Here is a 26,489-nt window from a genome sequence, read left to right as displayed (position 1 = left end):
AAATCAAGTTGATGTAGCACAGCAAGCTCTCAATTTGCTGTTCTGCTATAGTCATAGTGCATTCTCAGTGCTTTGTAATGCCGTGTTGTGACTCGCTCAACTCTATGTGAGACAGCCCAGTATCCTTACTTACTTACATACATGATGCTGAAGCCAAAGTGGGTGTCTTAACTTAAAGTGGTCGTGCTTTTTTTTAGGGAAGGGGAAGAGATGCAATTGAATATGCCGTAACTCAAACCTTGAAATGAAGGATTGTTTGGTCCTAGATTTGGCTTTTCAGGACTTGCTACTTTTCCCCTTGCAATATTGAAATGAAACGTGTTTATTTTAATGCATGCTTAAGTCCTGTGACAAGTGTTGCCATGTTAGTGCAGCCTGGGACATTGATTATCCAAAACAGTACTTTCTTTATGGACTCTCATAGTTTCAGTAATTGACAACGTATTGTTCTCTTTGCAGGTAAAACTGATTCAGGAAATTGTAGCATGTTGTGGCATTCTGATAACCTCCTACTCTTACATTCGCATGCTGCAAGATAACATCCATGGTTATGATTGGCATTATGTCATTCTAGATGAGGGACATAAAATTCGGAATCCAAATGCTGCAGTCACGGTTGCTTGCAAACAGGTAAGAATCTTTAAAAACAAAAGTATTTCGATTGGTTAAATTAGTAATCAACTTGGTCTTAACGCTTACTTTACGCTTAGGCCATGTTTCAGAGACTTTGTGTCATGTGTAAATTGTTGGTGGAATTTGCATTTTTCTGTGTTTTATTATGACATGAATACACTTCTCCCTGCATTTACAGTTCCGCACTCCTCATCGAATCATCTTGTCTGGATCGCCTATGCAAAACAACTTAAAAGAGTTGTGGTCCCTCTTTGACTTCGTATTTCCAGGAAAACTGGGAACACTTCCTGTCTTCATGGAGCAATTTTCTGTTCCAATAACCATGGGTGGCTATTCCAATGCCTCTCCAGTTCAGGTAAAGGATGCAATTCTCAGAAAATGTGCCTTGTGCAGGTCTCGTCGAAAGCTCAGTTCCAGGCCATGTTCTAACACAGTCACTAAATGTCCTATCATCTTCTGGACAGTTAACAGTAAAAGAATAAAACCATAAACAACAAAGAGAATCATAAAAATTGTGCAGAATAAAACCGCAATTCAAAACTTATTAAATAAAACTTAGCATGTTTTCATTAGCTGGAGATCTATTACTATTATTTTCTAGATTCTTAATCATGCCTTTCATCAGACAATCCAAGGCTGAGTTTGCATATAACAGACAATGAAACTATTGCATACAAAATACAAAAATCGGGTAAAAATTAACAAAAGTGCTAATAGGCACTAAAAAACAGTGAGCCGTCATAACATAGTAACCAAATGTCTTACCTCACCCGCTGCCAAAGAGCTGGGCAAACAGGTACATTTTCATTTGCTACTGAAAAGGTAAATGATGTTTGTGCCAGATGAACCCCAGAAGGATGCATTGCAGAGATGGTGCCACCATCAAGAAGACCCCGTCCCACACTGCTGTCCCACAAACTTCATCTGATGGTAGAACCACAAGAGGCCTTGCCTGTTGATCTAAATGAATGAGCAGGTTGATATAAAGAGCCTTATTAATTCCAAACTGACCACATATGGCCATCTACCATTTAGTACATGAGGAAATGCGAGAGCATTACTGGATAGCACAATATACAAAGGCAGATTCTATAGCAGGGTGTCTTAGGCGCAGTGACCAGTATCCAAGCAATCACTCACGTGCTTCCAGGCAGAGGTTTTGCCCAAGGGAGCACTGAACTTGTACTCTTAACAGCAAGGTCCATGTCACTTGACAAGCCATTTTAAAGAGTCGTCCTGTGGAGTTGATATTCTTTTCCCCTCCGAGGGCAGGAGATGGGTTTTCAACTTCACTTAGCTTCAGTCAGTTTCTCAGATTGCTCACAGTTATAGACTTGATTGGTAGACTCACCCAGTCTGCTGATTTAGAATTCTTTAGACACTTCCCCACCCACAGTCTCTCTTTGTAAACTCACGTGTTCCTGCCAGGGCATTTTTGGTTGATTTCTGGATGTCCATGCTCCTCACTTTTAACTCACAAATTTGTGTAATTCGGCCTACCTTGGGCTTCTCCTGAACGTGGAGAACTTCCACCTTATTTTTGGGTGACCCTGTTTTGATTCCAGATTGATAGGCACCCAGCTGCACTGCCAGAGGGAAAGGCACATGTTCAAGTGGGGTTTGCTGCAATTCTATGTAGTTTTTATTTTTATGTCCTTTCAAATAAATTCCACCAACTAATTTTAAAGTGAATGAAGAATGGTTTGTTGTTTAGATCTGTGGTTCCCAGCGTGAGGCACACGCCCCACAGGGACGCAATTTGATTTTTAAGGGGGGCAATTCAAGAATGAGTTATTAACAGTTAATGGCCTTTTCGGCTTCCTCCACGTGAATAGGAGTTCACTTTAATAAGAATTATATGTCAGGGGGGGCGGGGTGGATCAGGATTTAGAGATGCTTAGGTGGGGCATGGCCAAAAAAAGGTTGGGAACCACTGGTTTAGATGCAACTGGTGCCCATACGAGTTTGCTTTGATTTAAATGTAAATAAAGGTAAAGGGACCCCTGACCGTTAGGTCCAGTCGTGGACGACTCTGGGGTTGTCGCTTTATTGGCCGACATTTGTCCGCAGACAGTTTTTCCAGGTCATGTGCCCAGCATGACTATGCAGCGCACAAAAATGCCGTTTACCTTCCCGCTGGAGGTACTTGCAATTTGACATGCTTTCGAACTGCCAGGTTGGCAGGAGCTGGGACCGAGCAACGGGAGCTCACCCCATCGTGGAGATTCGCACCGCCGACCTTCTGATCGGCAATCCCTAGGTCAGGCATAGGCAACCTTGGCTCTCCAGATGTTTTGGAACTACAACTCCCATGATCCCTAGCTAACAGGGCCAGTGGTCAGGGATCATGGGAGTTGTAACTCCAAAACATCTGGAGAGCCAAGGTTGCCTATGCCTGTCCTAGGCTCAGTGGTTTAGACCACAGTGCCACCTGTGTCCCTAAATGTAGACACAGACATAATAAGTATGCAAAATATTAGCATGGTAACCTACCCAAAGTTTTCACTAACCAGCAAAGTATTTTATCCTCAGTGTGGTGCAGTGTTTGGAGTGTTGGACAGACCAGGAGAACCAGGGTTCAGATTTCTAGTCAATCATAAACCTAACAGGTAACCTTTGGGTCAGCATACTTTGAGCCTCACCCACATCACATTTGTTTTTGCGAGAGGATAAAATGGAATAAGCCCCATGCATATTATGCTGAGCTCCTAGTGAGAAGTTTGGGGTAGAATGTGAAAAGCAAGTATGATTAATAAACTAGCATTGGTGTGTTTTTTTCCCCTTCAAAAGGTAAAAACAGCATATAAGTGTGCTTGCATTTTACGGGACACAATTAATCCCTATCTGTTGCGGAGAATGAAGGCGGATGTTAAAATGAGCCTGTCACTACCAGATAAAAATGAGCAGGTATAGTTTGACTCTATATTTTGCACCACAAAACTTATCTGAGAGAGGCTACATGTGAAGTTATGCTTTGAGCAGCTCACTGCGTATCTAGGGTGGGAAGTCACAGGGATAACCATAGTACATTGCCCCACTTGCTTTCCTGTCGCTTCCTCGTGACACACTTCAGTAGTAAAACGTCCACCAATTTAATGAATTCTGACCTTGTGAAAGATATGGGTTGTATCCAATGCTGCTGTTCCATTCATGCAACAGACCTCTTCTTCTACGATGGAACTTCCCCTTACTCCGCCCTGAGAAAGTGTTGTTGTTTTTTGCAATAATTATTTTCTTGTGGGATCTAAGATTATTTGGCTGCTTTAAGATCATGAAATAAATTATGGTATGCATACCGGTAACTATGTTGCAGCACAGACTGATATTAGCAAGCAGGAGAACTCTGCAGAACTCACAATATAGAATTAAGTAAGATTTCCCCTTGAGGACCAAGGGTGAGGAAATTCTTTGTTGTGGCTGTGACTCATGTTGTGAGTTTTAACAGATGATGAGCCCAGGGGCTGGGAAAGTCTCCACGGAGATGCTAATCCCTGTGATAAAAGCAACACCTATGCCAGTTCATAGATCATGAGCTCCTTGGGGAAGGATCTGTATTTTTCATTCATGTTAAGTAAAGTTCCATACTTTCTACATGTAATAATGTCTGCAGTGTCTCTTTTTTAGGTACTGTTTTGCCGTTTGACAGATGAGCAGCACCAAGTGTACAAAACGTTTATTGATTCCAAAGAGGTTTATCAGATTCTCAACGGAGACATGCAGGTCAGTGCAAAGAAAGAAATTGGCTTGCCAGATAGCATGAAAGGGAAAAGTTCATCTTTTCCATTTGCTGCCAAACAGCTTAGCAGAGCACTAAGGGAGGGTTAGTTAGTAGGCATGAGAAGTTAACAGAACCGACAACATAGCATATTTACCTTTATAGTTATCAAAGAAGTCCTTTAATTTCAGACTGGCCAACTTCTTCATTGTAAGGAGCTGCATCTTCATGTAGTGCATATGTCTCAGTGAAAACAAGCGCTGTAGGAAAGGCGGTGGAATTGAACGAGTGAATTCTGCAGCCAGTATCTTTGGTAGTGCATAACTTATTTGGCATGATGATAATTGCCGTAGTTTTACTGAGGGAGAAATAAACGTCTCTCGTAGGCCTGGGAGATGTATCAGTGCATTGCCTGAAACCGGTTTAAAGTTAAAACTGAGAGCGATTTCAGAATTTCCAGTCAGGCAATGTATCGCGAGTCCCTGCTCGTGCCAGCAGCATTGCGCACTTCAATAGGCCACCTGATGCTTGCTCACTCGCCCTCCACGGCCCAGCTACCAACCTCGGGAGTGGTGCTTGCCTGCCTGCCTGCCTTGCGCCTTCATAACTTTTTCTGGCCATGCAAGCGCTGATAGGCTGCCTCCTTCCTCCTTGCGCCAGGCAGAATGGTGGCTCCTGATAGGCACTTCTTGAGCAGCGAGAGACTATCATCAGGACGAGCTACAGCTGGCAATTCCAGGGAGACCGGCAGCTCCGCAGTGCCATGCTGTGCAGTACCCAGGCTTATAGGCAGCACGGCCTGCCCAGCCTCACCAGGAAGAGGCAGAAGTTGCCCACAGTGACACTAATCGTCTGCGTGGCCAGCAACTGCCTTTCCCCTCCCCGCTGTCTTCTCCCTGATGCCATAATATACTGCCAAGCTTAGCTGGTGATATGTTACAATATAAGAGCCCTAGTCTCTTGTTGAAAACCTTCTTCCAGTGGCCACTTGTTTTCATTCTGATCTGTTATGCTGGCTTAAATGTGGAAGGACTGGAACATGCAGAGAATAAACCTTTGGCTGTCCTCTGTGTAGATTTTCTCCGGATTGGTGGCCCTGAGAAAGATCTGCAACCACCCAGACCTCTTTTCCGGTGGCCCTAAAATTTTGAAGGGTGTCCCTGATGAAGAATTGAATGAAGAAGACCATTTTGGATTCTGGAAGCGTTCTGGGAAAATGATAGTTGTAGAGTCTCTGCTGAAAATATGGCACAAGCAAGGCCACAGAGTACTTCTCTTTAGTCAGTCTCGGCAGGTAAGTCATGCTTTGCATCTTTTCTGTCTAAAGTCCACAGCTATGACCTGATGCTGCACACTAGAAAGTTGTTTGCAGAATCCTCCCAGAAAACAATGCTTTAAAGCCAAGGGGCAAGGTTCTGTGTAGTTCTGATCGACATGCCTGGGGAATATGCACACATGTTTCTGTTTATATTTTTCAAATAAATACATGATAACAATACAGTGGTACCTCAGTTTATGAACTTAATCCGTTCCGGAAGTCCGTTCTTAAACCAAAGCTGTTCTTAAACCAAGGCGCGCTTTCCCTAATAAGGCCTTCCGTTCGTAAACCGAGGTAAGGTTCGCAAACCGGAACACTACTGGTTTTGTGGAGTTTGTATATTGAATAGTTCGTAAACAGGGCTGTTCTTAAACCAAGGTGCGGTTGGCGCTGTGGTCTAAACCACTGAGCCTAGGGCTTGCCGATCAGAAGATCGGCGGTTTGAATCCCCACGACAGGATGAGATCCCGTTCCTCGGTCCCAGCTCCTGCCAACCTAGCAGTTCGAAAGTACATCAAAGTGCAAGTAGATAAATAGGTACCACTGTGGCGGGAAGGTAAACGGCATTTCCGTGTATTGCTCTGGTTTCGCCAGAAGCGGCTTAGTCATGCTGGCCACATGACCCAGAAGCTGTCTGCGGACAAACGCCAGCTCCCTCGGCCAGTAAAGCGAGATGAGTGCCACAACCCCAGAGTCGTTCACAACTGTCAGGGGTCCTTTACCACTGCACTGAGAAAAATAAAAAATAACAGGGTACAACTTAGCAAGATACGTACCGGTAGTAGATAAATAGATGCAAATTTCCAACATATAACCACCTAAAGATTTCAAATAGAAATGCATATGCCAATTGCTTCCAATACATAAAATATTTCACAATATTCTCAACAATATGTGTGTATTTACATTTTCTTGCACTTCTTACACCAGTTTTCAGTGATGAAAACTAGATTTTTCGACAGAGAGATAAGATTTCCTCACCTTTATGACTCTGCTGATCAGTTTTACCATTCCAGTGTCAGAGTCCTCCCCCCACCCCCAATTATAACAGATAGTTCCTCATGCCACTGTCAATATATATTGAACAATTTCCCTGACATCTGCTAGCACCAAGCCTTTAATATACCTACCAGTAAATAAGATAGCTAATGGATTAATTGGTATTTTTTAAAAAAAAAAGGAGTAAAAGTGAATCTTCAATTTTAAGTCCATTAGATAATAAATAAAATTAGGTTTTGATACTTTAGTAAGAGCATTCCCTACTCTAATTTCAGTTGCACATACCAACTTTGGTTAGATCTGGATTTTAATTTGTGGCTGGGAAATGTCCTACTTAGAAACTGCTTTGTATTTATTAGGTATGGATAGGCAGAAACAATTTCTGTACGAGAGAAGTGTTTAAATGTATTTTTCTGTTTTTATATTGTAACCCACCCTGTGATCTTCGGATGAGTGGCAGTATAGACATTTAATAAGTCATCATCGTCATGATCTCTGCCATTAGTTTTTATGCTGTACAGTGACTGTTTTGATTTTGTTTTCCTGCTCAGCATAAATCTCCCCCCCCCTCAATTTTGCAGATGCTGCACATTCTTGAAGCGTTTCTGAAGCAGAGAAGCTATTCCTATCTCAAGATGGATGGCACCACAACAGTGGCATCAAGGCAACCCCTTATTGCAAGATTTAATGAGGTAAGAAACTCTGGAACAGCCACGTGGTCTCTGATCTTCATTGGAGAAGCTTGGAATTAAGCGTTCAGTTTGGTAAGGGTTAACAAGAAGAGCAAGACACAGATAAAAAGACTTGTAGGAAACCTCTGGAATTATACAGAGGTGCAACATTCCCAACACATTTTGAATGAAGGATTACTCAAAATAACAAAACATTTACCAGGTTCCAGTAGTAGTAGTAGTAGTAATAGTATTGCTGGTGCTGTTGTTGTTGCTGCTACATAACAGGAAAGGATGAGATTCGAAGATGCACCAATATGTAAAATAAAGTTACAGTGGTACCTTGGTTCTCAAAGAGCTTAGTTGTCGAACAAATCGGCTCCCGAACACCGCAAACACAGAAGTGTTCTGGTTTGCAAACATTTTGCGGTAGCCAAATGTCCAATGTGGCTTTCAGTTGAGTGCAGGAAGCTCCTGCAGCCAATCGGAAGCCACGCTTTGGTTTTCGAACAGTTTCGGGAGTTGAATGGACTCCCGGAACGGATTAAGTTTGAGAACCACGGTATCACTGTACTGTGATTATTATTTATCACTTCCAAAGCTCCTAAATAGTTTTTAAAACTCTGCAGAAATCCCCCCCCCCTGGAATTTCAAGCCTGGCAGGGTTTAAATTTAGTTTCACAGTTCAGACGGAACAATGAATAAAGGTTTTCCTTCAACCTATTCTGTTTGGTTCTAGTGGTTCTCATGTCACAACAATTATTTGATCAGCTTATAATAATTCTTAGCACTTGAACTGTGCAGATGTTTGGCCTTGCTCCTTCGAACACACATGCAAATGACTACGTTTACTATATGTGAATCACAGGCGTAAGTTAGTTTTAGCTTTATTTTAGTGGAATTTGTTCCCAAGTCAAAACGTTTATGATTTTACAGCCTTGGGCAGCCAAGAAGCACGTTCACTGCATCCATAGGCTGGAAAGACCTACAAACACATTATTAAACTTTTCCTAAATGTGCCTTGTGGTGTATGTATTTACAGGATGAATCCTTATTTGTATTCCTACTTACCACTCGAGTCGGTGGGCTTGGTATTAACTTGACGGGTGCAAACAGAGTGATTATTTATGACCCCGACTGGAATCCCAGCACAGACACTCAGGTAAGTTTCATGGAAAAGAATATTAAATCTGAGATGTACCTTTATAAAGTTCAACATCTGCCTTCAGCCAGGATGTCTTAATTTTGACCATTCAGAAGCATGCAAGGCTCAGGATGTTTAACTGCTGTGATCTTGCAGTCTGCACATCCATGTTGAAGGTGTTTTATCCAAATGTGCTTAGAACCACTCACATCTCTTCCTTTAGAAAATGTAGCTGTGGGAATCCTGGTCCAGTTTTTAATCACTGCCCGGATGGAGCAGGATTTAATCCTCTCCCCCTGAACTATTTTCATGCCCAAAATTGGCTCTGTTACATGGTCTTGAGAAGGTAAATAGCAGTTGTTTTTCGTAGGAAGGCAGCAAAGTGAGAAGGATGAACGCACCTTCCTCTGCAGTATTGATCTGGATTTGGGGCCACATGTCTGCTTCTTTTTCCTAAAGGCGGCAATGTGGCTGCTTTTAAGCACATTAGTTAATGTTTTTAATTAGGTCTGGCTACCGGAATTTTGTGTCTGAAAATGCCGTTTGCAAAACACTTCCTTGTATTCTAGGCTCGTGAACGTGCTTGGAGAATAGGCCAAATGAAAGAAGTAACCGTGTACAGACTTCTGACTGCTGGTACTATCGAAGAAAAGATTTACCACAGGTGAGTGGCACAATCGCATTGACTTGCTAGTGTTTCACCAGGTGCAGCTCTGAGGTACAGCATTTATTCGTTACATTTGTATTTTGCCGTTTTTTCCCCTGCTGTGAAACTTAAAGCAGTGTACAAAGGGTTCTCAGGCAGCCTTCCATCTAGGCTCAAACCTGCTTAGCTTCAGCTGTTTTGCTGCATCGTGTTCTTTTTTTCAGCCCATGCCGACAACATGTGCAAGGAGAAATTCCAGCCATGGATGGGGGGAGGGCTGAGGGAAAGGGTATGTCTTGGCTTGTGTGTCCCCATTTGTGCTAAGCAAGGAGCTCAGTGGCAGGATGGGGGCTACTTGGAAGTGCATGCTGCTTGTGTATATCTTGGTGAATGCAGCTACTATATAGCTAGAAAACGTTCGGTTTGGGGGCTGAACACAAAGCACATCGCACACATAGGAAGGTCTTTGGAGACATGGGAAAGAGAAAAGGTGTCCTTTCTTTCATTCCTTCCTTCAAAATCACCCCACCCTATCCCACAACGGACCAAAGGCTGGCAGTATAGTGTAACAAAAGCTTGCATGCCCTGGTTCTGTAAATACTGACACAAACCTGTATCCTTGGATCTAGCTTCTTCCATCCGACAAGCCTTAGGAAGCTTTTTCTGACAGTAGAGAATGACATTTGGTAGCCACTTCAAGTAGGGCAGGAGCTGCTTGTGCCTGAAATAAGTGGTTTAGACATCATGAGCAAAACCATGGTTCAGTACCTGAGAATCTGCTGTAAGTTTGTATGGAGCATAGATCACTTCCAAGCCAGAATTAGGAGCCTATCTCAGACTGTAATTTCTGCGAATTATGCTCGGTAACAACCATAGTTTGTCTGATTTAGATGTCACAGTAAATAGGGTTATCATGAACCTGGAAGCGGAGGAGGAGCCTTATTGCTGTTGTTGGCATCCCTCTGTCAATGGAGTGTAGCTCAAGGGGTGAAGTCAAGCTGCTGCGTTAGCAGTATAGAGGTCCTGGGCTGCCCAGATGACAGGACCCCTCTCTTGGCCTCACTGATGAGGTGAAAAGAAAAGAAAAGCAATACATTCTGCAGCATGTTCCTGGTGTCCTAACCCTGGTTTGGCTGTGACATCTAAGTCAGGCCAGTGCACAGCCACAGCTTGTAGGTTTGACACAGGAGACTAAGGTTTAAGTCCCGAAGAAATTGGTTTTTATTCTAACCAGTCTCTAAGCTTTTAAGATCATCACACTTGCCCTCTGTTGGCTGGGTTTGCTTGGTTCTTTTATTATGAGATGCTGGGATGCAAATGTACCAGAAAAACATTGGCTCTGTCTCAGGAAGCCTCTGAAGCAGGTAGTATGTGGGTGACTAGTGTGAATTTAGTGTTACAAGTTATCATTGATAGGCTAATGATGAGCACAGCTCCCCTCGGTTCCATATTCTCACTCCCCTCAAGTTTTTCTTTTAATATTACCATCTCTCTTGCCTTCAGGAACTGAAGCAACTTTTATTATAGCTTGTTGGTTTGGACCCCCTGCCAAACTTGGTAGATTTAGCTTTCTTTCCCCCTTCCTCCTCTTTTATGGGGGTTTCCTTTTTGTTTGTATTTTCTGCTGTGGATAAACAGTGTCTCGTGGGATATATCTTTGGTGTGTCATGAGAATTAAGTGCAGTAAACTCACATGGTTAGCAGTTTGTGAATTGCTTAAAAGTTACCGAAGCAACTCGGAGCATCCATGTGAAGCAAGAGTCTTGCTGCACTGTGTAATTGTTCCCTGGGGTAGAATTCGCATTGTTACGTTTAGTGCTTTGAACAGAAAGCTATGCATATCTTAACACAAAATTCTGTGGTTTTTTCCCCCCAGACAAATCTTCAAACAGTTTCTAACAAATAGAGTGTTGAAGGATCCGAAGCAGAGGCGCTTCTTCAAATCAAACGACCTCTATGAACTCTTTACGTTGAGCAGCCCAGATGGGGCACAAGGGACCGAAACCAGTGCTATATTTGCAGGTATGTCTGATGAGGAATTGTAGCATCTGCACAACAAAACATGGGATAGCAGCAGCCAATGATTTTCTATGTACTTCGTTTCAGGCACTGGCTCGGATGTTCCAACACCCAAATGGCAGTTAAAGCGTAAAGCTGTGAACTTGCCTCACTCTTCTGAGCGACGGCACCGCCTTGCAGGACGTACATCACCCACAAGCACCAGGCTGCCAGATTCCTTCTCGGAAAGACAGCGTGTAAGTTCACCTATTACAGCAACAGAACCAGGTGAAACAGTCAAGCACAGCACAGAAGTGTCTCCTCGGATTTGCAGTCCTCCCCAAAGCGATGCTCAGATGACGGCAGCTGCTTCTACAGATCCATTTAGTGGAATAGAAGAGAAACCTTTAGGGTCAGGTGATGAGGGATCACTATCCAGAGCACAGCTGGAGAAGAAAGAAGCTCCCGAGAACACAGGATGTTTGGATTCCTTTCCAGTTGGTGATACGAGCGTATTTGGTGAAAGTCGGCGTGATCTCATACATGAGAAGGCGCAGGATGGGAATGAGGAACCGGATAATAATTGCAGCAAGCACACCTCAAAAACGAAACATCACAAGCACAGGCCACAGAAGCGGAAACGTTCTCGGGATGCCAGATTTGAGGGTCAGCGGATTCCTCACCTTGTGAAGCAGAGAAAGTACCGAAAGGGGGACAGCGAGGAAGAGAAGCATCCCAAGAAAGCTGAGGATTATGTTTTGGAGAAGCTTTTCAAAAAATCAGGTAACTCTCTCCTTGTGCAGAATTTAGCCTGGCACAGGCCCAGAAGGCCCGTTGCGGATGGCAGTGTGGGGCACCTCTACTAAAGCATATGCACTGCCAAATGTTACCGGGGAAGTTCGAGGTTCTTGTATTAATATACAAAGCCCTGAACAACGTGGGCCCAGGATACTTTAAGAACCCCCTGAGATTAGAAGTCACCCCAGAACTGGCCCTACTAAACATCTTCCAAGACAATAATGCCCACTCGCAACACAAATAACTCTTAACCCACCTCCTCTCGGCAGCCAGAAGCATCATAGCCAGACACTGGAGAGACCTGTCAGGAGTAAGCATAAACCAATGGTATCAAATAGTATGGGAAACAGCCTTTATTAGAAAAACTAACCAACAAACTGAAACTGACACGGGGACAAATAGAAGAAGGTGCCTTCACCCCGGTATGGTTACCCTTTATCACATACACAGCCCGACAAGACGACAAGAACCCGCCAACAACATACGAATTAATCTGGCGAACCTGATCCAAACACACACAAAAACAAATTTCACTACAGCCAATCAGAGACAACCAACCACACCCTAGGGCACCCCAACCTCTCTCACCACCAAAGGAATACAAGCGAATAGTAAAGAGAACCCACACAAGTGATGCTGACACAAAACCCCACACATACACGAAGTAGAATAGAAGCATTGCCACCCGACCCCACCCCACTCACCACTCCCCCCATCACCTTTTTCCCCCTTTTCTTCTTACTGTAACACTAATGTCTCAACAAATGAAACTGATCTGCAGAAAATGTAACTTGAAAAAATAGACATGGCGCATACTTTTGTAAACCAAGAAATCTTTAATATATATATATATATATATATATATATATATATATATATATATATATATATATTTAAAGAACACCCTGAGCTCTCTTATCCCAGCTTGATCACTGATATAATCTAGAAGAGCACTGACAGTTGACCCCATTTCACAGAAGTCCAACTGACTTCACCTAGAAGTCAAGCATTTACTGTTGCCAGACCCAAGATGTGGACTGCTCTTCTAGCTCAAGTATTTTTGTTTAAATATTCTTAAGGCAAGCCAGTCATTTTAATGATTATTTTCTATTTTTTTAGCGCCACTTGCCTTCCATACCTGCATTGATAGTTGTATCCCACCTTGATATTTTGTATTGGTGGGCAGCATGTAAATACTTTTATAAATGAAATAAATATGATACACAGATAAGCCAAATTCTGCCACTTGAACAATAATTAGAAATATTAAATATATTTGCTTGTTTTGCATATTGATTCAGGGTTTTGTGTTTTTTTTAACATCCAAAAAAATGGAAAAATAGGGAAAATAGAATTGTCATGTGGAAAAGAACCTTTGCTTCCTGGAATTTGTGTAAGGACATGCGATACCCAGCGAGCTTCCTTATAAACTTGTGATTCTGTATGGATCATTTTTATCCCTGACTACCGGTTACAATACTGGTCTTAGGGCTTCTGATATTAAATCATGAATCAGTCCCAGTAAATTGTTGAATTGAGCTTGTATGTAAGTTCATGCATATTTGTAGCCTGTGCATGCTTTATTTATTGCATCTATATGCCACCTTTTTCTCCAAGGAGCATACATGGCTCTCCCCTCCTGATTTAATCCCCACAACGAACCCTGCAAGATAGGTTAGGTTGAGAGGCAGTGCCTGGCCCAAGGGCACTCAGTGAGCTTCATGTCCAAGTGGAGATTTGAATCCTGGTCTCCCACGTCCTAGTCTGGCACTCTTAACCACTTTCACTACCTCTCATATATTAATTATCTGTTAATTAGATGCTTTGGATCAAGGCTGGTGTGGTAATTACTAGGATGTTGTTTTATCTACCCTCTCTTACATATTTATCACCCCACGACAATAGTAGTCTAGGTAAAAAGCAATTTGTAATACTTGGGGATTTGGGGGACTTTCCATGCTAGGCTAGAGTCATCGAGCGAAAGTTTTTCTTCCCATAAAAGAGATAGGGGAAATCTTCAGCAAAGTTGTTTAGTTGTTGTACTCATCTCTCCTGTTTTGTTAATTATGGTATTGTAGAGTGCTAATCTTTAGCGCTTAGACCTGTTCTTTTAGATTGGAAAATGTCTCAAGGATGACTGTAAACTACAGTACCTTACACTACCTTAGCAGCAGAAAGAAATTCATGGTAGTGCACAGAAGGGGCAAAGTTTATTTCTAAGTGAGCTAGTGAGAGAAATTGCAGTATATGTTAATGACAGAGGTTCAGAAATGGGGGGGGGCAAGTGGTGGGGCACGAGCTCCTTGTTTGGGGGGCTTGCTCCCCACCCCCTGGCACCACATATGCCTAAGCCCCTCCATTGATCTTGTAAAATGCGCTTTCTGTTTTTTAAAGCAAGCCATGTTCCTCCTTTCTCCCAGGAATACACAGTGTAATGAAGCATGATGCCATTATGGAAGCCTCCAGTCCGGATTATGTGCTGGTGGAAGCAGAAGCCAATCGTGTTGCTCAGGATGCCCTTAGAGTGCTGAAGATCTCTCGTCAGCGATACCAGGGAGCCGCTTCTGGTTTTCCAGCAAGAACAAAGTAAGGTCTATGGCGCACTTTCAGATTCATTGGCTTTTACTAGTTTATATATTTGAAGTACAGTCATACCTTGGAAGCTGAACGCCTTGGGAGTCGAACATTTTGGCTCCCAAACGCCACAAACTCGGAAGTGAGTGTTCCAGTTTGCGAACGTTCTTTGGAAGCCCAATGTCCAATGCGGCTTCCAATTGCGTGCAGGAAGCTCCTGTAGTCAATCGGAAGCCATGCCTTGGTTGTTGAACGCTTTCGGAAGTCGAACGGACTTCCGGAACGGATTCCGTTCGACAGCCAAGATACAACTGTATACTTCTGGTACCACTATGCTTTACCTCCGTAAAGTTTTACCAAGAGGAGAAATGTAAATGGCCGATCAAATTTTAAACTCATTTTACTGCATGGATTCTTTGCTTCAGCCCTTGTAATCTCCCACAGAGCAGCATGGAGCTGGGCTTGTGTCTAAGCGGAACATTTGCAAGGTGCTCTGAAGCTGTCCTGAGCTGCTTTGCAGCCTTTTTGATAATTAATAATAATAATACCCCACCCATCTTTCTGGGTTGCCCCAGCCACTCCGGGCGGCTTACAGCATATATTAAAACATAAAATCAAACATTAAAAACTTCCCGAAACAGAGCTGCCTTCAGATGTCTTCTAAAAATCAGATAGTTCCTTGACATGTGACGGGAGGGCGTTCCACAGGGCGGGTGCCACTCCCCGGGAGGCCCTCTGCCTCGTTCCCTGTAACCTCACTTCTTGCAGTGAGGGAACCAGCAGAAGACCCTCGGGAGGAGGACCTCAGTGTCCAGGCTGGGCGATGGGGGGTGGAGACGCTCCTTCAGGTATACTGAGTGCTTTGCCTGGCTGAAATGTGTCCTTGAACTAGGATAATGCCCCTTGCTTGTTGTTGTTGTTGTTGGTGGTGGTGGTGGTGTGTGTGTGTGTGTGTGTGTGTGTGTGTGTGTGTGTGTGTGTGTGTGTAAAGATGGCTATAGGTTTGTAGAAACCTCTGGCCTTTACATGGCTGGAATGTAACCTACTGTACAAAGTAAAAGTCACATCTTCCAGCTGCATCCACCCACCGTGAGCATGCAGTCCCCAGAAAGTTACTCACAGGTGGAAAAAGGTCTCTGTATTCCCTTGCATTTATCTATTTTATCACTGGTATACATTTGCAAAGAATTTGTGCGCAATTCTTTGGTGTGTTTCAGAAGCAGATTTGGTCAGAAGAGGAACCCAACCTTGGTGACAGAATCTACCTCCTCTCCATCTCCAGGAAAGAAATGCAAGGTGAAATTTAAGCACTTCATATGACAAGCCTACAACATCATTCCATAGCTTGAAAGCTCCCACCAGAGATCATCATTTGCTTACTGACTGGTCAATCTAGCTGAGTTAAACTTAAAAACAGGAACATTATTCCTTCCTTGCAGTAGTGCAGCTGGGGCTGAGATTGAGACAAGTAAAAATGCAGTTTTACGTCAAACTAAGTGCAAAAGAAGCCATGCCTGTATTATGTAATCCATTGAAGCTATCAAAATGTAGACAAATATCACCCTTTGCAAAATGATTGCCGCTTTAATGTGATGTTGTTTGATATATTTGTCAGCGTTCAGTGCTAACACTTGCGCTAACAAAACACATCTGTTACTGTTCAGTTTTTTAAAAAAACATAGCTTTCCAGTGAAGCACAGAATATGTAATTTGATCTTCTAGAGCACGGGTGTCAAACACAAGGCCCGGGGGCCAAATCCGGCCCCCCAGACCTCGCCATGTGGCCCGCCGAGTGCCCCAGCCAGCGGGACCCAGCAGCGGGACCTTGCTGCTGAAGCGCCGCGCCGACAAAGCGCCGACAAACAGCTGGGGCCAGGGGGGTAGAAAGGCGGCCGGAGCAGCGCTGCGTGGATCGCCCCGAGCCACAGCAGGAGAAGGGGGAGGCAGCTTGCCGGGTCAGCGCCCGGCACCGCCGCACGGAGAGTCCCGAGCCTCTGGGACGCAGCAGTGCTCTGTAACACTTTGAATCCTCCTCCTCCTGCCATGGCTCGGCGCCTGGAAACGGCTGCTGCTGCTGCTGAAGCACAGACAAAGCACCCAGCAGCGCCGCGTGGAAGAGGAGGAGGATTCAAAGTGCTACAGAGCACTGCTGCGTCCCAGAGGCTTGGGACTCTCTGCAAGCCTCCTCCTCCTCCTCCTCTTGCCTCACCACCTCCTCCTCCTGCCGCAGCTCAGCCTCATGAATGTGAGCTCAGCAGCGGCTCAGCCTCACGAACGTGCAACTCTGAGGCTTTACGCACTTCTCCTAAAACGGACACCTGCTGCCTCACACTGCACGGGAAACACTTTTTGCCCCTGGGTCCCTTCGCGCTCCATTCTGGCGCTGAATCAAGGCGGCGACCCCCCCCCTTCCCTTTCTTTCTTCCTCTCTCTCGTTCTTATTCTTTCTTTCCTTCTCCTTCCTTCCTTCTTTATCTCTGTCTTCTCTCCCTCTTTCTTTTTCTTTCCTTCTTTATTCCTTCTTTCCTACTCTTCTTTCTCTCACCTCTTTCCTTCCTCTCTCCCTCCCACTCCCTCTTTTCTTCCTTCCTTCCTTCCTTCCTTCCTTCCTTCCTCCCCTCCCTCTCCCTCTCCTCAGAAACATACCAGGATGCTGCTTTATACTTCTGGCCCTTAAACCCTGGAACCAGGAGAGCAGCTCCAGTGAGTCAACCTCAGCCAGTCCCTTTGGTGAAGGGTGGTGGCTCACTGGCAGAACATCTGTCCTGCATGCAGAAGGACCCCAGCATCTCCAGGTACTAGTAGCTCTGCAAAAGTCCTGCATGAAACCCTAGCGAGCCTCCACCACCCAGTGCAGTTACCAAAAATCATTTTTCAATAGATTGTACAATAATTGTACATTTGAATATCTACTTGCCATTATTCTGACTATGTTTCTGCTTTCAGAGCTAGTTATTACTTACATTATTACAAAAAACAGTAATAATTGAATGCAGTGACAATAATTTATGATAATAAAGAGTGGACACATAGTCCTACAGATACAACCGGCCCTTTGAGGGTGACCAAACTGCTGATGCGGCCCCCGATGAATTTGAGTTTGACACCCCTGTTCTAGAGAGATGATAAAATATGCTACAAATAATTATTATAAATTACATTCATTATACAGCAATATAATGATGTGTACATGCACGCACACACACACAATTTCTGTGTATATATGGAAATAATAAGGAAATTAGAATTGTGTGTTTTCAAATCACAATTGGCTGGATCCAGATTAGCCATTGTGCAGATAGAAGGGTCCTTTTCATTCACAGAAGGCACCATAAGTGTGCAAACTTGTACAAATGAAAAGCTACCCAAAACCTTCTCACAAGAGCATCTTGTGTGTCTATAATTTCAGCAGGTTCCCATTGCATTGGCAAATTATCTTCACCTCCTTTGCCATTTTAAAAATGCTTTCCTATATATATATATATATATTTATTCTAGATCAGGCATCCCCAAACTTCGGCCCTCCAGATGTTTTGGACTACAATTCCCATCATCCCTGACCACTGGTCCTCTTAGGTAGGGATCATGGGAGTTGTAGGCCAAAACATCTGGAGGGCCGCAGTTTGGGGGTGCCTGTTCTAGATTTTCGATAGGTCCAATATGACTTTAATTGATGGTGTAAAACAGGGCTGGTATGATATTGGCCCTTCCACTACTTGATCACTAAGCTATAAAAGCCACAGAGATTTTGTGACCAAGGAAAGATTGACCTTTAAACTTCTGGGCTCACACTTCCTTGGCAGTTCGCGATGTACAAAAGATTTTTGTTCTTCTAGCTATAAACTGCTGTTTTTCACAAGGGGGCGAGGTTCTGTGTATATGAGAGCTTCCGTCAGTATTTTCCCATTTCTGTTTGCAGGATCTTGAGAAAAGGAGAGAAGAGAATAAAAGCAGAAATATTTCTACCACTCACTTTGATGGCAGGGTAGAAGCAGGAGAGTCTTCAAATACCATGGACTCGTCATCTCTACTAGCTAAAATGAGGGAAAGAAACCATCTGATTGTACCCCAGAGAACTGACAGTCAAACAGAGGAGAATCTCCAGCAGGGAGCAGCTGTGCCCTCTGTAGCTACAGAACATCACGAGTTACTGATGGACGTCCGAAACTTCTTGGCTTTCCAGGCTCAGGTGCCTGGTCAAGCCAGCACTCAGGAAATACTGCAGGAGTTTGAATCAAAACTGACTGTGGAACAGTCCTCGGTCTTCCGAGAGCTCCTGAGAAACCTCTGCACTTTTTATAGGAGGCCAAGCGGGGAAGGACTCTGGAACTTAAAACCAGAGTTTACCTGACATATTATTGCCGGATGCGTGCTCTCCACCCAAACACTCTTTTAAGTCAGCTTTTAAAGGGATGCTGTGCTCATCATATGTAGTGAGCTGGTTGGTGCCTGGTGCTCTGCTTAAATACCTTTATATACTGTTTCACACATGAAGTGCCGTCTACCTCGAAATGCAGCACTAGCAGCCAAGTGTTGTTTTTTGCAAAAGGACACGACTGGGACTCAAAATACTTGATTTATAACTGGATTTCCATTCAGCTTTCTGATAACCTACGCCATAAAAATCAGAAAGCACAAGCTGTTGGTCCGAATGCGTATTGACGTGATGACATCTTAGGTGGGTACCGGGTGCGTAATCACAGTGATTAACAATATTAAGAACTAGTGGTTTTCAGCCCGTTCAATAACGGGCGCTAGAATCCTGGGGTTCGGAGAAGCGCTTGCGCAGCGCGTCTCCGAACCCTGGGACCTGTCCTTGCTGTCGGTGGCAGGGGGACAGGAACGGAGGAGGAGAAAGCGCTGCTTTCTCCTCCTCCGTTCCTCTCCCGCAGCCGCCGACAGGAAGCAGACATCCCAGGGTTCAGAGAAGCGCTTGCGCAGCGCTTCTCCGAACCCTGGGACCTGTCCTTGCTGTCGATGGCAGGGGGACAGGAACGGAGGAGGAGAAAGCGCTGCTTTCTCCTGCTCCGTTCCTCTCCCGCAGCTGCCGACAGGAAGCAGACATCCCAGGGTTCAGAGAAGCGCTTGCGCAGCGCTTCTCCGAACCCTGGGACCTGTCCTTGCTGTCGACGGCAGGGGGACAGGAACGGAGGAGGAGAAAGCGCTGCTTTCTCCTCCTCCGTTTCTCTCCCGCAGCCGCCGACAGGAAGCAGACATCCCAGGGTTCGGAGAAGCGCTTGCGCAGCGCTTCTCCGAACCCTGGGACCTGTCCTTGCTGTCGGCGGCAGGGGGACAGGAACGGAGGAGGAGAAAGCGCTGCTTTCTCCTCCTCCGTTCCTCTCCCGCAGCCGCCGACAGGAAGCAGACATCCCAGGGTTCGGAGAAGCGCTTGCGCAGCGCTTCTCCGAACCCTGGGACCTGTCCTTGCTGTCGGCGGCAGGGGGACAGGAACGGAGGAGGAGAAAGCGCTGCTTTCTCCTCCTCCGTTTCTCTCCCGCAGCCGCCGACAGGAAGCAGACATCCCAGGGTTCGGAGAAGCGCTTGCGCAGCGCTTCTCCGAACCCTGGGACCTGTCCTTGCTGTCGGCGGCAGGGGGACAGGAACGGAGGAGGAGAAAGCGCTGCTTTCTCCTCCTCCGTTTCTCTCCCGCAGCCGCCGACAGGAAGCAGACATCCCAGGGTTCGGAGAAGCGCTTGCGCAGCGCTTCTCCGAACCCTGGGACCTGTCCTTGCTGTCGGCGGCAGGGGGACAGGAACGGAGGAGGAGAAAGCGCTGCTTTCTCCTCCTCCGTTCCTCTCCCGCAGCCGCCGACAGGAAGCAGACATCCCAGGGTTCGGAGAAGCGCTTGCGCAGCGCTTCTCCGAACCCTGGGACCTGTCCTTGCTGTCGGCGGCAGGGGGACAGGAACGGAGGAGGAGAAAGCGCTGCTTTCTCCTCCTCCGTTTCTCTCCCGCAGCCGCCGACAGGAAGCAGACATCCCAGGGTTCGGAGAAGCGCTTGCGCAGCGCTTCTCCGAACCCTGGGACCTGTCCTTGCTGTCGGCGGCAGGGGACAGGAACGGAGGAGGAGAAAGCGCTGCTTTCTCCTCCTCCGTTCCTCTCCCGCAGCCGCCGACAGGAAGCAGACATCCCAGGGTTCGGAGAAGCGCTTGCGCAGCGCTTCTCCGAACCCTGGGACCTGTCCTTGCTGTCGGCGGCAGGGGGACAGGAACGGAGGAGGAGAAAGCGCTGCTTTCTCCTCCTCCGTTTCTCTCCCGCAGCCGCCGACAGGAAGCAGACATCCCAGGGTTCGGAGAAGCGCTTGCGCAGCGCTTCTCCGAACCCTGGGACCTGTCCTTGCTGTCGGCGGCAGGGGACAGGAACGGAGGAGGAGAAAGCGCTGCTTTCTCCTCCGTTCCTCTCCCGCAGCCGCCGACAGGAAGCAGACATCCCAGGGTTCGGAGAAGCGCTTGCGCAGCGCTTCTCCGAACCCTGGGACCTGTCCTTGCTGTCGGCGGCAGGGGGACAGGAACGGAGGAGGAGAAAGCGCTGCTTTCTCCTCCTCCGTTTCTCTCCCGCAGCCGCCGACAGGAAGCAGACATCCCAGGGTTCGGAGAAGCGCTTGCGCAGCGCTTCTCCGAACCCTGGGACCTGTCCTTGCTGTCGGCGGCAGGGGACAGGAACGGAGGAGGAGAAAGCGCTGCTTTCTCCTCCTCCGTTCCTCTCCCGCAGCCGCCGACAGGAAGCAGACATCCCAGGGTTCGGAGAAGCGCTTGCGCAGCGCTTCTCCGAACCCTGGGACCTGTCCTTGCTGTCGGCGGCAGGGGGACAGGAATGGAGGAGGAGAAAGCGCTGCTTTCTCCTCCTCCGTTTCTCTCCCGCAGCCGCCGACAGGAAGGACGCGCGCACTCTCCCCCCCCCGCCTCCTCCAACCGCCGCTCCTCACGGCCAGGGAGGGTTGTGAGGAGGCCTTCGCCGGCCTCCACCCTCGCTTTCCTGACGTGCCCTGCAGTGAGGCGGTGTCCGGCGGGAGCGGCGGTTGGAGGAGGCAGAGTGGGGGGAGAGTGCGCGCGCGCGCAGTCTCTGCTGTCCAATCCCTGTATCCCTGGGGCACATGCGCAGTGACCCAGGGACACACGGGACAGCTTGGACGCAGGGACATCTTGGACATTATTATATAGGATAATTGCATTTGATCCTGAGATATATATGCACTGTACATTCTTAGGAAGTGATCTGTATATGATAACATTTTCTACTGCCGGATTTTAACTGGTCTAGATCTGGGACTCAACATCCTATTTGGGTGTTAGCAATGACGGAGGGGCAGGTCTCCCTCGATATCAGAAGTTCTCACACACTCGGTTAGGGGTTTCTTGGTGTTATTCGTTCGACTGCCTATCTTGCTGCGGTGACTGGAAACCATAGGCTTGGCTAGAGAGAAATCATTATTCTCTCTTTGGTTACTAAATGAATATGACCGAGACAAGCTTGTACAGGGTGCCTCATCCAACAGCACCTTTTTCTTTTTGGCGGTACAGTTCTATTAGGAACTTGGGCATTTGTTACTCCAAGAGTTATGGGCAGGTGATTATTATCTAAAGTGCAGCCTGAAGCACAGTACAGTGGTACCTCTACTTACGAATTTAATGCGTTCCAAACACACATTTTTAAGTCGAAAAAAATTGTAAGTCGAATCCCATAGGAATGCATTGGGAGAAAAAAATCGTAAGTCGAAGCAACCCTATCTAAAAATTCGTAAGTAGAAAAAATCCTATCTAAACCACATCCAAGATGGCGGATGGAGCTCCATTTGTAAGTGGAAACATTCGTAAGTAGAGTTATTCGTAAGTAGAGGTACCACTACGCCAGAATGATTTTTAAAAGGTTTAGTGATTTATTGTTTGCCCTAATATAAGGCAGCCTTAGTAACTGACGGTCTTTATCAATTCCTTTGAGTAAAGAATGGACATGATTCCTGGTTTTGGTGGCAATGCATGTGGTCGTTCTGATATTATTACTCTCTCAGTTGCAGAATTCTGGCAATAAGAGAAATAAACCACGGAAGATCTAGAGGCAAGAACATTGGCAATTCATTTTGTTGAGATTTTTGTGCTTAGTGGTACTCCGTTCATTGAAATACCGGTATGTCAATATTGGGTTTTGTATGCAGAAAAACAAAATATCAAAAATATTTTGTGTGCCAAAAATATCAGGATCTACCATATACTCCACTAACACTGAAGCAGTTGGTAACAATAAGCAACAATAAGCACTTCTACAATCATGTAGCTCTTTTGATAAAATAAGTTGCACCTACAACAAATAAATCTGCTTTATAGGTCACTGTCCTGTTTGTCATTCAGCTAATAGATCACCTTGAATTTGATAGTTATCTAACCATTTTGGTCAAATATACATCTGATAATAGCTCTCGGAGCTTTATGCAATGAGCATATCTGCTGCTCCCACCCCACTTCTCCTTCATAGCAATGCAATTTTTTTATTAAAAAACCGTACATTGCCCTTCAGTATTTCCATTTTAAGGACAGTTATCCATATGCGTGGATAAAATCAACAGTAATGCAACAGTAATTTTACACAGTCCCAAACTGTATTACCCAAATTTCACCGATGACTTCATAGGTGGAAGACGAGAGCACTCTTCAAATACCTGAAGGCTGTCGCACAGAAGAGAGCAAAGATTTGTTCTCAACTGCACCCAAGGAGAGAACTAGATTGAATGGTTTATGTTATAGGAGGGCAGGTATCAGTTGAATCTTCAAATAAATATTGATGATTAAGAGCAGTTCAACAATGGAAACAATTGCCTAGAGGGTGATGGGTTCTCCATTGCAGGAAGTCTTGAAGTAGAACCATCAGCTTGAGAGTGCTTTATTTCTGGATTTCCTACATAAAGCACTTGGGGTAGGGTTAGATTAGAACGGAATCTAAAGGGCTGAATCACCCTAAACCAGATGCCCTCCTCACCAGTCAACTTCTTCTCCCTGCCAAATTAAAAGGTGCTCTACAACCTTTTGGATTTCAAGTATGAGGCATCTGGTTCCATTATGATTTAAGTGGAGTCCATCTGCTTCACATTGTTCCAAAATGTTCCCCGGCACTTACCATACCAAAGCCCTTCCTCCAAACAGCATAATTGCAGATTTTCTTGTTAAAGCAGCCCTACACATGGGGATAAAAAGGATTTCCAAAAAACATTTGGATGCCTTTCATTTCAGCAACCTACATGGCAACCTAAATTGGGCTTCCAAGAGTCCTTCACTTCATTTGCCCACTGTTATACCGTAGTACCCGCATATAGAGAGGCCACTGATTCTAGCACTCTTGGATCTACCTAGACCTCTTGTGATGTCAGCAGTCTTCTCACCAGGCAAGTAGCTCATCATTCAGTGAGCACACTTAAAACTTATTTTTTATTTCTTTATTTGTTGAATAGATTTATATCCTGCCTTTAAAAAAACAATTGTGTTATAAGGAGGCTTACAATAATATAGAAATTTATAGCAATAATAAGACCAGAAAACAGTGACAATAAAATTAATGCATAGTATAAATACTCTTAGTAATGCATAGTATAAATACTCTTAGTAGTGTGCAATGCCTTTTTCTGGTGGGGGGGAGGTTTGCAGGAATATGCATACCCTTAAATATCTAACGGGAGAAGAAACTTAAAATTTTAAAAAAATTAGTTTCTTCTCTAGCACAGGGAATTGTCAGTTCCGTTGCTACTCCTGATGGCAGCCTCATTTCCTGTTACAGTGTTTCCTGAGTGTCAGACAGAATGAGAGTACATTTTTTTAGAAGGAAAAAAAGCACTGGTAGTGTGTCTTCAGAAAGAAATAATATCAGTTTGTCATGTAAGCAACAGAACAGGCCCTTCTACACTTCTCTGCAACAGTACCAAAGCTGTCCTCATAATACTGTTGAGTTCTCTTTGATGCTGTTGACAACACGGACTAGCCAAACGCTGGGGGACGAGTGACCAGCTGGCTGAATTTCAGAGTGTGGCTCCCTTTCGCAAATCTGAATTAAGCATCCACTTCTCCATCGCTTATGTTTCTTAGTTGGGGAAAGAATGACGTGTTTCCAGTAACAATTGATTTTAACCTTGAGTGTGGGGAAAATGCAATATCCTGCTCCTTGCAACAGAAGTTCCACCTTCGTGGATTGCAGCTGGATCCCACCCAGATTAGTAATGATTGTGCATTCATTGTCCAATAAACTGATTAGCAAGGTTATGAGAAAACCACCTGGTTCCATGTGGGTTGTCAGCCAGCACGCCCAGTGTTCATACCTCTTCCCATTAATCATTTGCTTGTTCCCCAATTTTCAATGCGTTTCTCCATCACTTTCCTAACAGCAAAGAGTCCAGGGGTTCTTTTATAAGTAGATTTGGTCTGCTAAGGCAGCAAAGCCCTTTAATCTGCTTTAACTGCAACCTGAGTTTCCTCATATGCATTTAATCCTTCCTGCAAAACACTGATAGACATGGGGCACTCTACCTCTATCACTGACCATAAGCTAGTTGCAACAAGTTTATTCCTATAAATATGTAAACGCCTGTAAACTGGAAGTCCCAGATCCAAGCTCAGATGGACATTTCCTAGAAATAAAGGGTGTGGGGTTGACTGACACTTCATAGTATTTCTCTGAAGCCAAAATACATGGTGCTGTTGAGCTTTTTCCTAAGCTGTTGAAAATTTCCCTCTCCCTGCAACCTGCCCCTGCTGCGTTGTTCAACTTCATGGGAAACAGCTGAGAGAGTGAAAAGGGGGCTGGACTGCATAAAAGGTTTCTCTTTATTTGGAAGCCCAAATAAACTTGCTGCTTGGCCGATCAGTGGGAGAGGATGTGAGATTAGGCAGTGGGCCAAAAGAGGTAGAATGGAGAGTATAAATTGCACATTTCTGAACAAGAAATTGGGGGGGGGGGCATGTTTCCTGGAGACAATGCATAATGACTGTATAATGTACATATTGCTTGGAGAATATGCAAAATGCAATTGATTTAGACACATTCCCCAAACCTTCTTGAAGGTTATGCCTATTTCCCAAAGAGAATGTACAAAATTGAGTTGCTATATGGACATGTCCCAAGATCTGTTGGAGATTATGTATACAGTGGTACCTCTACTTACGAATTTAATGCGTTCCGAACGCACATTCGTAAGTCGAAAAAAATTGTAAGTCAGAGCCCATAGGATTGCATTGGGAGAAAAAATTCGTAAGTCGAAGCAACCCTATCTAAAAATTCGTAAGTAGAAAAAATCCTATCTAAACCGCATCCAAGATGGCGGACAGAGCTCCATTCGTAAGTAGAGTTATTCGTAAGTAGAGGTACCACTGTATTTACTGGGAAATGATTCCCTCTTCATTGAAGGATTATGTGCACATTTTCCAGGAGAATCTGCACAATGGCCAGTTGTTCTGCACGTTAACTGCTTAAACTCAAATTCCCCTTAACATAAACCAGGGGTTGGCAACCTAAGGCCCATGGGCCACAAGTGGCCCATGAGGGTTGTTTAACCAGCCCATGGACCCCCACCGCCCACAGGGTTGGCTCTCGTGTGCTAAACCGGTGCGGAGCAGAACGGGGACCGCCTTCCATGGCACTGGCCGGCTTCCCATTGGCTGCAGGAAGCTCCTACAGCTAATGGGAAGCTGCGCACGCGTCTTCCGCACCAGAAGGAGCGCCGAAAGTAGTGTTTGTGCATGCACGCGCGCACACACTCCAGCCCACCGCGGCGTCTACAGGACCGTGAACCGGCCCAAGCCACAAAACCTTTGCCGACCCCGACTGCAAACCACATCGGCATATCCTGCAACCGAGATCCCAGGAGCCACAAAGTGGTAACTCATCTAGAAGTGCCATCAGCTTGATCTCTTGGGGGAAATGTACAAGAAAACTTGTAAAAAAAGAACTGAGGCAAGTTCAATACTTTGAATAAAAGTTTGGGCTTTCTATCTGCTTGCGTAATCTCACTGCTTCTGA

General features: G+C 45.3%; 1 protein-coding gene across 4 annotated transcripts in view; it reads left to right on the top strand.

Moving 5' to 3' along the window:
- The window catches only part of ERCC6 (ERCC excision repair 6, chromatin remodeling factor), a 50,014-nt gene extending 27,194 nt beyond the window's left edge, over positions 1–22,820 (top strand). For 2 of the 4 annotated variants that reach the window (XM_088670053.1, XM_088670052.1), the window contains exons 9-22: positions 460–630; positions 812–988; positions 3,424–3,540; positions 4,258–4,353; positions 5,424–5,642; positions 7,247–7,357; positions 8,379–8,498; positions 9,050–9,144; positions 11,003–11,148; positions 11,233–11,907; positions 14,343–14,508; positions 15,714–15,792; positions 18,416–19,174; positions 22,504–22,820. In XM_088670053.1, coding sequence (XP_088526179.1) covers positions 460–630; positions 812–988; positions 3,424–3,540; positions 4,258–4,353; positions 5,424–5,642; positions 7,247–7,357; positions 8,379–8,498; positions 9,050–9,144; positions 11,003–11,148; positions 11,233–11,907; positions 14,343–14,508; positions 15,714–15,792; positions 18,416–18,847 — 2,604 coding nt within the window. In that variant the 3' untranslated portion in view covers positions 18,848–19,174; positions 22,504–22,820. The remainder of the gene's footprint in view (positions 1–459; positions 631–811; positions 989–3,423; positions 3,541–4,257; positions 4,354–5,423; positions 5,643–7,246; positions 7,358–8,378; positions 8,499–9,049; positions 9,145–11,002; positions 11,149–11,232; positions 11,908–14,342; positions 14,509–15,713; positions 15,793–18,415; positions 19,175–22,503) is intronic. The other 2 variants (XM_088670055.1, XM_088670054.1) reach the window with 1 other exon arrangement.
- Positions 22,821–26,489: the final 3,669 nt, after the last annotated feature.

The sequence above is a fragment of the Zootoca vivipara genome, chromosome 5 (assembly GCF_965207765.1).
Source record: "Zootoca vivipara chromosome 5, rZooViv2.hap1.1, whole genome shotgun sequence".
NCBI classification, from domain to species: Eukaryota; Metazoa; Chordata; class Lepidosauria; order Squamata; family Lacertidae; genus Zootoca; species Zootoca vivipara.
This window is presented reverse-complemented; position numbering and strand designations above follow the sequence as displayed.